Source organism: Phalangium opilio, unplaced genomic scaffold, assembly GCF_054372755.1.
Source record: "Phalangium opilio isolate 3A_F unplaced genomic scaffold, DU_Popi_V2 ptg000105l_1, whole genome shotgun sequence".
Taxonomy (NCBI): Eukaryota; Metazoa; Arthropoda; class Arachnida; order Opiliones; family Phalangiidae; genus Phalangium; species Phalangium opilio.
The window spans coordinates 1,019,773-1,033,854 of NW_028324207.1; the positions used below are offsets into that span (position 1 = coordinate 1,019,773).

Genomic DNA, 14,082 nt, shown 5'->3' on the forward strand with positions numbered 1-14,082 from the left:
AAAACTGAAGCCAATAATACAAACTAACTACAGGTTAATTATTGAAATATTTGATACGTTTACTGATTTAATTTACATTAATCTAATTAATTTATTCTTTATTATGTAAAATTAACTATTAATTCAACAGATGGTGATGTAATATGTCCTAAAAACCAAAACCATTTGTAACAATATGCCCAAGCCATATTAAAACCCTTCACACGGTGTTAAAATAATTTTCAAAATAATGAGCAATCACTTTTATTGACCAGTCAATTAATTAACAAGGGACTAATTACAATTGAGTTTAACTAATGATATAAAAACACATACAAACACAAGGACACAATCGCTCATTTCTTGCTGCAACAAAAATAACTATGACTAATAATACTTCTCTTCGTATGAAATTTCACGAAAAATCCTTCAAAAATGCCCATGTTCCCTTTTCTTGACCTATGACCTCAAAACAATTAAGCTTCTACGACCTTTTAACCTCAATTGAAAAGAAAATGCACCCGAATAGATTAGCAAGCTAGAAAAATTTGGTAGAGGTATGTTATTTCCCAATTAATGTTAAATCGCTAAGCCTTGCCAAATTAATTTTAAGTCCCTAAGCCTTTGCCAAATTAATTTTAAATCACTAAGCCTTGCCAAATAAATTAAGGTAGTCCCTTAGAAAGAAAAGATACCAAACCTAATTTGTACCCAATAGAAGTTGAATTTGTTTAATTACATGCCAGTTGCCTATTGGTTGGTCTAATAATAATACGACGGAGGTGGAGGTCCAACACTTTTTTGACCGGACAATTCCTTGGGGTCAACCGGTACTAGGAGGAATTTTTTCACTCCGCCATTTCCGCCCTTTTGATTGTAAACAGATATTAAAGTCAAGGTTTATCATAGGTTTATTATATGAAAGGCTTCTAATAAGTGAGAAACATGACGTCGACGGGTTCTTTGTAGAACCTAGCGCCCTCTATATCAATTTCTCACTTTTGTTAATTTTCAAAATAACGTTATTGATCCAACAAGCTCAATTTTTGAAAATGTTTATTTTTGATCTAGCTCGAATAGATTTTAATTTTAGAAAAATCTTCACCTGACTGGGACCTTGAGGATGCCCGTTACCATTTCTATGTCCACCATTTCCATTTGGTTGTGGTCGAGGTGCCGGTGGTGGTGTATACTGACTATGGTCAACTTCAGGGGCGTCGGATTCGAGTACCACATCAGCTGGGTTCTTACTCTCGGTTCCTTGTTCATTGGTCATAACCTTGGCTCTAAATCCACCAGCATCAGCGACGTACTCAACCGTTCTAACGCGTCCATCAGCATCCATGACGGAGTAACTTCCGGTCACTTTTCCATTACCGTCAGACTGTTCCTTCCGCGATGAGGAACCATCCTCAGCTTCCGCTACGTAGTTGAATTGGTAGGGTTTTGGGGTTTCGTCTTCTTGGGGTCTGGAGTATGAAGGTTTTTTGGGTTTGCCATTTCCATTAGATTGTTGGGAAGCCCATGGTCCTGCTTCCATGACTTGTTGTGGAGGAGCCCATGGTCCCGCTTCCATGACTTGTTGCGGAGGAGCCCATGGTCCCGCTTCCATGGGTTGTTGAGATTCAATTGGGAATGGGGAAACGGGACCGGCTCTTGGAGGTTCCTTCGAGAATGGTGATACTGGACCACGTTGAGGGTATTTAGGCGCGTGAGAGAATATAGATGGCTTTGGTTTTTGCATTGGTGGTTGACCACCTCCGAAAGCGGCAGGTGACTAAATATTTCAATGTCCAATTAAAAACATAAAGCGATTGACCACCAGTGGAGTTATAAGCGCATAGGGAACGCGATTTCGATTGCTATTTGCAATAAATTAATAAGCAATAAGTCAATTAACTTACGCTGTAAGCTCCTTGCGATTTTGTGGCGGGATCAACTTCAACCAATCTGTAATATCCCGACTTGGAATTCCCCGCCAAGGCCAAAACGGTCAGACATAAACCCAAAGCTAACTGAAAAGTATTACGACCCTTTCAAAATTTGTCCTCAAAGTGACTGCCGATACCTTCTTGAAAGTCCATTTAAAACACTTTAACAAAAAGTCTAACTTACTCGTAACATTTCCGTAGATGTTTTGTATCCTAAGTTTTATTAACTTTGTTTAGAATTGTTTATATTCCTTCAGATAGGTTACCGCGATGATACTGAGGCTTCTTTAGTCAATTGGCCCACTTATATACTAACCACACAACAGTTATATCACGCCCAAATATTTTTTGGAAGGTCATTGAAGGACCAGGATGGTCCGGTCCTAACCCATAGATAATTACTTATACGCTTCTATCAAAAAAATTGGGGCCCTTCTTTTAGAATAGAGATAGTTCTACCGCGTTAAAATTCTACTTAGCCAAACCAGTATGATTGTTACCGTCTTAGCACATTGGAGGGAGTAAGTAGAGAGGTTGGATACTTCCTCCGAAATTTCTTTAAAAAAACTCTCAGTCAAAATGTAAAAAAATCCCGAAATCTTGACTGGAAATTATAAAATCTCATTTATAAAATGTTGAAATCTCATTTATAAAATGTTGAAATCTCATTTATAAAATGTTGAAATCTCATTTATAAAATGTTGAAATCTCATTTATAAAATGTTGAAATCTCATATATAAAATGTTGAAATCTCATTTATAAAATGTTGAAATCTCATTTATAAAATGTTGAAATCTCATTATAAAATGTTGAAATCTCATTATAAAATTTTAAAATCTCATTATAAAATCTTGAAAACCTCATTATAAAATCTTGAAAACCTCATTATAAAATCTTGAAAATCTCATTATAAAATTTTAAAATCTCATAAAATCTTGAAAAAGAGCTTTGAAATTGTGAAAATCTGGACTCTTATCTCAAAATTTCGAAATCGCGTGGCAAAATCTTAAAATCTTATTAAAATAAAAGTTTTTTTTCCAAAAAAAATCGAATCACGTTTAAAAAATCCCAAAATATCTTTCGAAACCTCAAACTTCGAAATTTTTATAAAACAATAAAATCTTGAAGTCTCATTCAAATCCCTATAAAACTTTCAAAATCTAGTAAAAATTCCAGAAATCTCATTGAAAACCTCAAAATCTTTGACTAGACTCCAAGATTTCTGAAATGCCCGCAAACTGACTGACCCCTCAGTATGGAGAAAAATTTCTCGAGTTAAATTGAACATTAACTTCACCTAACAAGGCGCGTATTACCTACAAGAAGATCTGGAAGTCCGATCGAATAACATTCAGAAATGCCCCTCCTTGGATAAGAGGGCCAATCTAGCTTTTTTTCGGGGGTTTAGACCAATAACAATTAGAAGAAACGATGTTCTTCTTCTAAAAAGTACGTGTGTGCCTCATCTCAATTTTTCTTCCACTTTCAAAAGACGATATCCGTTCATTGTCGAATTACAAGAAGTCTTAGAAGAGAGAGAGAAAAAAAATTACTCTCGCGGGCTCGAATTTAAAGCATTTTATTATTAAAATACCGTTATTGGATACAGCCTTGAGAAATCGCGAGGTTCATCACGTAGAGGTGGTCACCACTCATCATGGTGGGTGCAGACATAGTTGGAGTCAAGTAGGAATACCATCAACTGTAGAAGCAAAAGATCATAACTTGATGTCAAAATTATCAGGGAAATAAAAAGTGGTATTGCGCAGTAAAGAAAGAAACCCCTCCTACCTAACGCCAAAAAGTAGAGTGATCACTGATTGGTCACAAGCCAAAGAATGAGAAAGATATCAATACTTGATAGAAGGGTTGCTGGGTTGGTGTAGTTCGCAAACATCATTCTGGGAAATACACTAAAAGTCTTTCAATAACCTTCCAAGTGTCAATTTACATAAATCCAAGTCCTGACTGACTGATAATCAACGCCCAGCCCAAACCGCTTGCCCTACAAGGCTGAAAATTTGCAGGAACGTTACTCATAAGTAGTAGGCGCGTACTAAGAAAAATGTTTCCAATCCGCCGCCATCTTAATAAATGGCGCCCAAAAATGTAAAAAAATCTTCTCTGTGCAACAAAGTCCGCGCGTTTCAACCGATTTCAAAAATATTTAGTACACTGGTTTCCTTTAACCTATAGACGGGCTGAATGGTCTTTTGGGTTCGATTTGTTGCCATCTTTTTAAATGGGATGGCGTCCAGAAATTTAAAATCCTTTCTTTATGATATAATGTCCGCGTTAAAAGTAACAAAAATGTCCGACGGGCTGACGGGCAATGCCGAGCGCCTTCGCTCATAGGATGCTACAAAAATATTAGTCATCAGTAAAATCTACCCATTCTTTATATCATTTTGATGGAAGTTCTTATAACACGCGAGCGACGCCAAAGGTAACAGCTAGTACTTCTATAAATGGACTTTAAAAGTGAAAACTATTACAGCACGCATTGGAAATACCACTTGAGACCAATTATACGTTAAAGGCACTTACACCTCATAAATAGTACAACATTAACTAACGACATTTAAGTATATGCCGCTTCTTCATCCATTCCAAAGAGAAGAAAAATAAAATCAAGATGCTCTAATTCTGATATATTCCCCGTAAATTTTTTCGTGTTACAAAAGTGTGGGGCACCTTGGCACAGGTCGTCCGTCCCCTACCGCCCTCCGGAACTACAGGTCTTATATTATGAGTAGCATCATCTCTTAAAGCTATATCTTCGAAAATTGAACAATCTCTTGGCCTAGATTTCACTTTCATTTCAGATAATCGTTTAACTTAGGATGTAAGAAAAAAATCTTAAGAGGCCTCCTGTAAAAAAAAATATAACACCGGACAGCACGAATTGATTCAGTGTTGGGTTTAGTTTAGAAATTTTTAAGGAATTTTTTGGGGTTCAAATAATTTTTAAATCTTTTGACTTCGGAAGAGATCATCTTTCAAATGAATTTCGCGACTTGTTCGTACCTAACAAAATGTTTTTACTTTCAAATAGACCCCTTTTCAAAAGCGGGGGTTGGAGGCAGGGCCGGAAATAAGAAAATTTTCTTATAGGACATGTGTCCAGTGACCCCCCCCTATTTCAATGGAAAAGTATTGGACATTGTCCACTGGTGTGTGCATAAATAGTGTCGCATCTTCATAGTCAAGCTATCAAAACTTCGAAAAATTTATTGGTCAAATTGTCCAGTGACCCCCTTAGTTTTTAAAGAAATTGTGGGACATTTTAAAATTTTATTGGACAATGTCCAGTGTCCTGTGCTTATTTCAGGCCCTGGTTAGAGGGAGGTAGTGTCGTCTGCTAAAAATATAGGGCCTATCAGGGCCGGAAATAAGAAAAATTTCTTATAGGACATGTGTCCAGTGATACCCCCTCTGACTGGAAAATTTATAGGAAATTGTCCACTGTAGTGCGGAAAAATTGTGTCGCGTCTTCAAAGTCAAGCTATCAATTTTACTGGTCAACCGTCCTTGGTTTTTAAAAAATTTATGGGACATTTTAAAATTTTATTGGACAATGTCCAGAGTCCTGTGCTTATTTCCGGCCTTGGGGCCTATTAGCTTGGCCCTGATTATTTGAATTATGAGAAACAAAAACACTTTTTTTTCAACAAAAACGATTTAATTTTTAATAATATTATCTACTACTTTAACATATATACTTCACATTATGGTCTCCATTTTACAATGGCAATTTATTAATTTACTTTTAGAAGTAATACCTTAATCCTAAGAAGATAAAACACAAAATACGGAAGAGCGACGAACAAGTAACAAACACGAAACCACGAGACAAATTTGAAAAATAAAAGATTTAAGAATTTAAGCCAAAGTTTAAAATAAAGAATTTAAGAATAAGAGCAAAGTTGAGGTAAAGTCAAGAATAAAATTTAAGGAATTAAAAGAATTAAGTCAGTAATATATAAATTAACACGAGTGAAAAATTAAAGCGTAATTAAAATATTTAGAGTCACCATTATGTAATGCCCATTTCAGTCCCATAAGAGGTGAAGAATTTATAAATTTCCCCTAACCAAATACAACTGCAGTGTTTATTCCCAACCAGCCGATCGCCCATGAGCGTGACCTCCATTTTGACCTGCACCTCCAGCCGCGGCACTGGCGTCAACTGGCACTAAAATGAATTTCTTGTGACCAGGACCCTTTCGGAAAAAGTTTCAAAAGTTTCGTCGTAAAATATCCCAAAGTAATCGTAAGAATCGAGAAAAAAATCATTTATGGTCTACCTGGCTGCTAGCGCCTTGAGAGTATCCACCGCTGCTATGGGAACCACTTCCATATCCAGAACCGTGTCCACCGGCTCCATATCCTCCTTGTCCGTGAGCGCCACCATTTCCACCTTGTGGGGATTGGCTGAAATCGACAGCTGGTGCGTCAGAATCGAGTTCAACATCAGCGGGGTTCTTGCTTTCAGTTCCTGGTTCGTTGGTCATAACATGAGCTCTGAATCCATCTTGGTCAGCGACGTATTGGACGGTTCTGGTACGACCATCAGCTTCTTTCAAGGAGTATGAACCAGTGACCTTTCCATTTTCATCAGCTTCTTCGGTTCTGGAGCTCATGCCTTCGTTGGATTCAGCGACGTAGTTGAAAGCGTATGGTTTTGGGGTTTCGTCTTCGACTTGTTTTCCAGCGCCAGCTCCATATCCGTTTCCTTGTTGGGACCATGAGGCAGCGGCACCGTTTCGGGAACCTCCTTGTGGGGCCCATCCTTGAGAAGCGCCTTGTTGAGCCCAGCCCTGAGAAGCGCCTTGTTGAGCCCAGCCTTGAGAAGCGCCTTGTTGAGCCCATTTAGCAGCGCTGCCTTGAGAACCACCTTGTTGAGCCCATGGATCGGCGCCTCCAGCAGATCGGGAACCTCCTTGTTGAGCCCAGGAAGCAGCACCACCAGCAGATCGGGAACCACCTTGTTGAGCCCAGGGATCGGCGCCTCCAGCAGATCGGGAACCTCCTTGTTGTGCCCAGGAAGCAGCGCCTCCAGCAGATCGGGAACCTCCTTGTTGGGCCCAGGGAGCAGCACCTCCATTTCGGGAACCTCCTTGTTGAGCCCATGGATTGGCGCCAGTCGATCGGGAACTTCCATAACCAGAACCGCCTTGTTGCGGCCACCCACCATTACCAGAGGCTACGTTTTGAGCCCATGGTGCAGCCGCGTTTGATCTGGAGCCACCAACACCATTTTGAGCCCATGGATCAGAACCGGTTGATCGAGAGCTTGATCCTTGTTGGGCCCATGGTGCAGCGGCACCAGAAGACTGAGCACCACCGTATCCACCCGAACTTTGCGATGCCCATGGCGCGGAAGAAGCACCAGATTGACCACCGTAACCGCCGCTAGAGCGTTGCTATTCGAGCCAACCCCCCAAAAAAACCTTATAAATCCCTACATTACAAATAGCGTAAAGTACTTGCGAGTAAGTACTTACACTGGATGCTTCCACGCTAAGTAACTTATAAACTCCTGGTTTAAGATTACCGGCAAAGGCGGACAGACAAAGACCGCATACAATATATAACTATAATACGATAAAAAAACCCAAATATTTTACGGCAACCCTAAGTTAAGTCCCTTTAAGACCGTCTAAAAGAATCTCAAGTACAATATCTTACCCTTAGCATGATGGCGAAATTAAGTCACTGTTAGTGTTCGAAAGAGTTAACTATTGAAGACAAGCTTCGAACTGTATTTGAGTGAACGTAACTTGAATGGAACCCCTTTTATACCCAAATTTTTAACTAGATTTTACACATCAACGTCACGTGACGCTTAGAGAAGGTCAACACTGATGACCAAATATTATTCGACCATTTTAAATAGGCTAAGAAGAGCTAAGAGCTCACTCATCAGGGAGGATGTACGTAAAATAATGCCCATCCTTTTTTATCAAACTCCTCAAGTATTGATTACGCAATTTGAACTAACGCTTACAAAGCTACGTGGGCGGTTAACACAATGTCCCTCCTACAATATTACCGGTTACCTTAAAACATCACTGACTCAAAAACGTCGAACAATCGTGAGTGTTCTTTCCGGAAACAAAGGCGATTGGTAAGGAAACTCGGAAGGGGTTTAAATAAGCATTCCAAAAGAACTATAAAATCTTTCACCCGTCATATCCTTAGTCGTGTTAGCAAGGTGGACTACTCTAATTTATAATATTGACGTTGTAATAAAATTCTATCCCCCTACAAACTCGTGTTCTTATTTGCCAATTTTTTAATCCATCCATTTGAAAGGTTTGACGCTCGGCCACTTGGCGTAATATTGGCTAGTACACCATCCCAATTTAATAACATACGAAATAATCCAGAAGCAAATGAACCAGAAGTGTTGCAAACAGTTTTATGAAAACAGAGCATCTAACAATGGACCACCTTCGCAAAATTAGAGGGGTCTAGGCTAACTGAAGACGGACGTGCAAGGTGGGTTCTAGGGTAACTGATGACGTGAAAAGTGGGTTCTAGGCTAACTGATGACGTGCAAGGTGTGTTCTAGGCTAACTGAAGCCGTTCAAGTTGTGTTCTAGGCTAACTGAAGCCGTTCAAGTTGTGTTCTAAGCTAGCAGAAAGTCACGCAAGCGGTTCTAAGCGAAATGAAAATAAACAAGAGAGTCAATGATTTGTTATTTCACATTTTAAAGTTTGCCTAGAACTCTTTAGGTTGTCTCTTGGTCTCTTAAACTTCGGGTTAATTTGTTTCGACGATCTACATTGAGTGAAGATCTTTATGTCGAGTCTTGACGCTCCTCTTTCTCTTCGTTTCGTATATTTTCTTAAGTTATTATTATTATTTCGTAGCCCGGAGCTCTAGGCCTTCCTTTTTCCGAATATGGTGGAATTAACTTTTATTTTCTTTACCGAATTTATATCTAAAGGGTTGTTGAAATGACATAAAAACCCTTAGTTAATCCACTAGCTACTTTAAAGCTCAACAGTAAATTTTAAACTACAATTCAAAAAATATATCTAAAAGCCTTTTTTAAGTTGCGGATTAAAGCAAAATCGTGATTTAAATGAGTTTACTTAAAACATATTAAGAGTTTCAATTGGTTTGTTCACTGTGTTTTGATGTAATTGCCATCGAGTTGTGTTTTTGTTTCATTAAAACAAATAGATAATTAAATTTTTCATTAAATTCAATCACAATCTTGGATTAAAATTGAAACCCAAAGCTATCGATTATAATTAATTTGAGAAAGACGTCCTCTAATTAAACGCGAGAAATTTCCAACCAAAATACATCAGAGAATAGATAAATAAACCCAAAACCAACTAGAAAATCGATAAATCCACCTAAATTCAACCAGAAAATTACTAAATCCACCTAAAATCAACCAGAAAATTACTAAATCCACCGAGTTCCACCCAAAATCACACATAGAATTGATAAATCCACCCAAAATCATCCAGAGAATTAATAAATCCACCCAAAATCAACCAGAGAATTGATAAATCCGCCCAAAATATACCCAGAAACGATTTAATTTGAACAGAAAATTATTTGATCCTCACTTTAAGCTAATATGTAAAATAAAATCAAAAAATCCTTGAAAGATGTAAACCCATCCACGCAGTGTCGTGCGTAAAAATGTAAAACGAGGAAAGGTATTAAAGAGAGTGAGAGAGTCCTTTCGGTTTTTTGGCGCTAACTATTGAAGGCAATCTCCCGTTGATAAGAAGATTATGGGAGGTTCGACACACACAACCGATGCTCCAATTTATATTCCAATAAAGAAGCCACAAAGATGTTCCATCAAATAAAAAGAAAAAAAAAATATTACAAAAAGAAGGAACTCCCCTTTATCCGGCGGCGGCGGACGAAAGACAAGTGGGAGCATCTTACATTGGAAAAAATAAATAAGCACATTTTACATCGCAAAAAAATAATACAAAGATGAAATCAAAAGCTAACAGAAATAACCAAAAGTAAGGAACTATGACTAAAAATAACTAAAGGCTTTCATTAATACCAAGAAGTGATATGTAGTTTATTAGGAAGAAGGTATAAATTCGCCATATTTCCAGCTTTATCTCCAGTCCAAACGTAGCCTGTCCGGAGTTAATCCCCGCCTCTAAATTACAACCAGCATCTCATTGGTTCTTGAAAACTCACGTCAGCGCGACGCCAATGACGAAAATTAGTCATATTTTCCGACTGAGGAGAGGCGAAATAGCCCGGCCTCCTTTTACGTTCCCCCTTGTATTTTGAAAGGTGGACTGGGACTATGGCCTCGCGCGAATACTTAGGCAACTTATAACTTCTCCCTAATAAACTAGATATCACTTCTTGAGCACCTAGCTCACTTTCTAAATAATTATTTCATTGAACGAAACCTCCTGAATTAAATAAAGTAAGTTAACATTAACAATCGAGTTTGGCCCAGTTTTTAGCTTTCACATTTCAAAACAGTCAAAGAATAATGAAAGAAAAAAAAAATAACGTCGATTATTTGCTAGTCCTATCTGAAGCAACATTACAAATTTCGAAGGAGGGGATATGTACCCTACATTATTTTGCGTTCTTCCTAAGCAAAGGCATATCATTCAAATTTTAATGACGGAATATCTTCACCATTTCACTTGACTCTATGGTTGCTCCGTTTTCAACGCGTCCATAAACGTTGAAGGCGGTGTAAAGAGACAGTGTGATTATATTTTTATGATGGGTTTTAAAAACCTTTATCGCATTCTGAAGGGCCATTATAAATATAATTGAATTAAGGAAAAGTACGATGATGACCACTGTTGATTTGTAAATAGCAATAAAAATTGCAGACGTATACACCAAAGGAAAGATGAATTTACAATCGGAGATCGTTTTAAAATGATCCGGGACCTAGTTTTAATTTTTGAAAATGACGTGAAACGTTAATTGTTCTGTTAAAGGGATAGTAGCGTATAAATCAAGCATTAAATTTTGGGTAAAACAGTTTTTTCAAACAAAATACAGTGTGAACCAAAAGGGTAATTATAGGACCGAAGTTCAGTGAGCTGGTATACGGGCGATCAATAGACCATTTGTAAATTACACACAGAGAAACCAACACTCAGGGGCGGGGCCGCCATTGGGGTATTCTCCATCGCCCCATGAAGCAACGCCAGATGGAGCCAGAGTTTAATAAAGGCTTCTTGAGAGGCAGAATACCACAATGGCGGCGTTGGTTTCTTTGTATTTTCCGAAATGGTTTATCAAGAAGCGATATCTAGTTTATTAGGGCGAAGGTTAAAATTTGCCACATTTCCAGCTTTATCTCCAGTCCAAACGTAGGTCCGGAGTTAATCCCCGCCTCTAAATTACAACCAGCATCTCATTGGTTCTTGAAAACTCACGTCAGCGCGACGCCAATGACGAAAATTACCTATTTTCCAACTGAGGAGAGGCGAAATAGCCCGGCCTCCTTTTACGTCCCCCCCCCTTGTATTTTGAAAGGGGGACTGGGACTATGGCGAGCGAATACTTAGGCATCTAAAAAGGCTTAGCGAATATGTATACTTCGATAAATAAATAAATAAATAAATAAATAAATAAATCTTATCCTTCTCCCTAGTAAACTAGATATCGCTTCTTGGTTTATTTTGAGTTTAAAATGTAACTTCTGCGACATTTTCCCATAAAATAATAATCATAATCGGTCATAGAAGTTACATTTTCGACTCTAAATTGATTGCACTTAGAACCATACCACTGTACTTTGGTCCTCTAACTACAGTTTTTGTATAAGAACACACTGTATAAGAAAATAGAGCCCGAAGCGTTATACATATTTTGTAAAACACGAAATATATTAAAAACAGCGCCTGATTAAAGACTAGAGTAACGTGATCCAGACTAGATGTCCTCCAAATTTCATAAAATATGTTTATAATAAGCGAGGAAAAAAACCGACGACTTAATTTGTATTTCGCATCATTGTAGCTTCCTAATCTAAATTAAATGTATTTGACGTTTCTGGAACTGGGGCCTCCCCATTGCCATATATTTTTCTCTAACTACCAACAATTAAGGATATGCAGAAATACTGTAGTACATAACGGAAAGTAATAGACACTTTCAAAAGTCGGCAATATAGAGACCTCCAATGTTGTCTTAAAGTGAGTCTCGGCTGTAGTTTAGTTTAAACAAGAAGTGATATCTAGTTTACTAGGGAGAAGGTATAAGATGCCTAAGTATTCACGCGCCATAGTCCCAGCCCGCCTTTCAAAATACAAGGGGGGGGGGACGTAAAAGGAGGCCGGGCTATTTCGCCTCTCCTCAGTCGGAAAATACGTAATTTTCGTCATTCGCGTCACGCTGACGTAAGTTTTCAAGAACCTATCAGATGCTGGTTGTAATTTAGAGGCGGGGATTAACTCCGGACCTACTATACGTTTGAACTGGAGATAAAGCTAGAAATGTGGCGAATTTATACCTTCTCCCTAGTAAACTAGATATGACTTCTTGGTTTAAACAAATGCCAATATATGCTTCCATAATGGAGGGGTGGAGGCCCTCTAAGCTTAGCAAAGGCTAGTTTTTAGCTCCGCCCTCGACATTAACGAGTTCTGGATGGTTCTTTACAGATCATACTTCATATAAATGTACTTCTACCCACAGGATGTTTCTTTGACATTTAGCCCAAGGAACTTATTGCTGTTTTAATTTCTTCGTAACAATGTCTCGGATGTACAGCAGTCAATGTCTCGGGGCTGAAGATTTTAGATTTCGCTGCCAAAAACAAGGCCTTCTTTGTTCCTCCGATCAATCTAGCCCACTTTCCCTCAAAACTTACGCAGTTACGGCTTAGGGCAAATCAAAGAAATTAATAATTATATACGACCTTAACCGCAAGGTACCAAATAACGATTTTCCTTCTAACAACTAAAACAAAAAATAAACTAAGTGAAGACGTTAAAATTATTTCGAAATTAGTTTAACAAAGTAAAAGCGAAAGTAACACCTACACAGACATCGATGAAGATCGCCCCTCATCATTACCGCTCCATTTTACCTCTTTTTCCTTGTTTGAATTGACCTCGTGTGTTATCTGCCCTTTAATGGCCGAATTTAAAGTTTATAACGTGGGCGAAATAAGTTTTCGAGGCGATCCCAAAAAACCATTATTTCGTAAATTAATAAATTTCAGTACAATATTTGAAAGTCCATTATCTTCTTTATAAATTTGTAATTGCGTTCTTAGTAGTATCCGAATTATATAATTAAAATCGACATACGCATTAATTTATTAATAGATGGTCCCCTTTTTTTGAGAAAAAAAAAATACCAAGGATTTTAACAGTAAATCATATTGAAATAGCTTTACAATCTTGGAAGCGGTATAGTTTCTATTGAATAATCTGGATTTTAAGCGTATGCTTAACATCTTTTTAAGGTTGCATGTGTAGTAATGGCAAAATTCAATAATGATTGTCAAACGAGTAACGAGCCTAATATGGTATAAATTATTTTGGAATTCAAAATAAATTGATTTTCTTTATAAATACTTCGATATATGGTATATATTTATAAAATAATGGCAGTAAACAAAATCATTATTTCTCGTAAAATAAATATCATAAATTAAACAATAAAAAAGAGAAAGGAACGCGTATCAAAACGAGACTAAAAATAATTTCCGCGTAACCCCAAAATGGCAAGTGTATGTCGTCTTCTTCAATTGGTAAACGATTCAAAATTTTAAAATATAGTATAAATAATACCAAAATTGTAGGAAAATATATAGGATAAATAATACCAAAATTGTAGTAAAATATATAGGATAAATAATCCCAAAATTGTAGGAAAATATATAGGACTAGCTGTTGTATCAAAATGATACAAAGAATGGGTAAATTTTACTGATGACTAATATTTTTGTAGCACCCTAGGAGCGAAGGCACTCGGCGTTGCCCGTCAGCTCGTCGGGACATTTTTTATTACTTTTCACGCGGACATTATTCCATAAAGAAGTTTTTTTTAGTTTTTGGCCGCCATTTAAAAAGATGGCAACAAATCGAACCCAAAAGACCATTCAGTCTGTCTATAGGTTAAAGGAAACCCGTGTACTAAATATCTGTGAAATCGGTTGAAACGCGCGGACTTTGTTGCATAGA

General features: G+C 37.6%; 2 protein-coding genes across 2 annotated transcripts; both read right to left on the reverse strand.

Moving 5' to 3' along the window:
- Positions 1 to 231: 231 nt before the first annotated feature.
- On the reverse strand, positions 232 to 2,228 carry LOC149625128 (uncharacterized). The gene is made up of 4 exons (XM_089851903.1): positions 2,095 to 2,228; positions 1,884 to 1,994; positions 1,085 to 1,756; positions 232 to 846 (listed from the first exon to the last, which is right to left on the reverse strand). Exons 1-4 carry the CDS (start codon positions 2,101 to 2,103, stop codon positions 742 to 744), a joined length of 897 nt encoding a protein of 298 aa, XP_089708029.1. The 5' UTR covers positions 2,104 to 2,228; the 3' UTR covers positions 232 to 741.
- A 536-nt stretch (positions 2,229 to 2,764) lies between these two features.
- On the reverse strand, positions 2,765 to 10,127 carry LOC149625129 (uncharacterized). The gene is made up of 6 exons (XM_089851904.1): positions 7,603 to 10,127; positions 7,419 to 7,508; positions 6,219 to 7,337; positions 3,703 to 6,134; positions 3,506 to 3,613; positions 2,765 to 3,436 (listed from the first exon to the last, which is right to left on the reverse strand). The coding sequence occupies exons 1-4, from the start codon at positions 7,609 to 7,611 to the stop codon at positions 6,024 to 6,026; spliced, it is 1,329 nt and encodes a 442-aa protein (XP_089708030.1). The 5' UTR covers positions 7,612 to 10,127; the 3' UTR covers positions 2,765 to 3,436; positions 3,506 to 3,613; positions 3,703 to 6,023.
- Between the last annotated feature and the right edge of the window lie 3,955 nt (positions 10,128 to 14,082).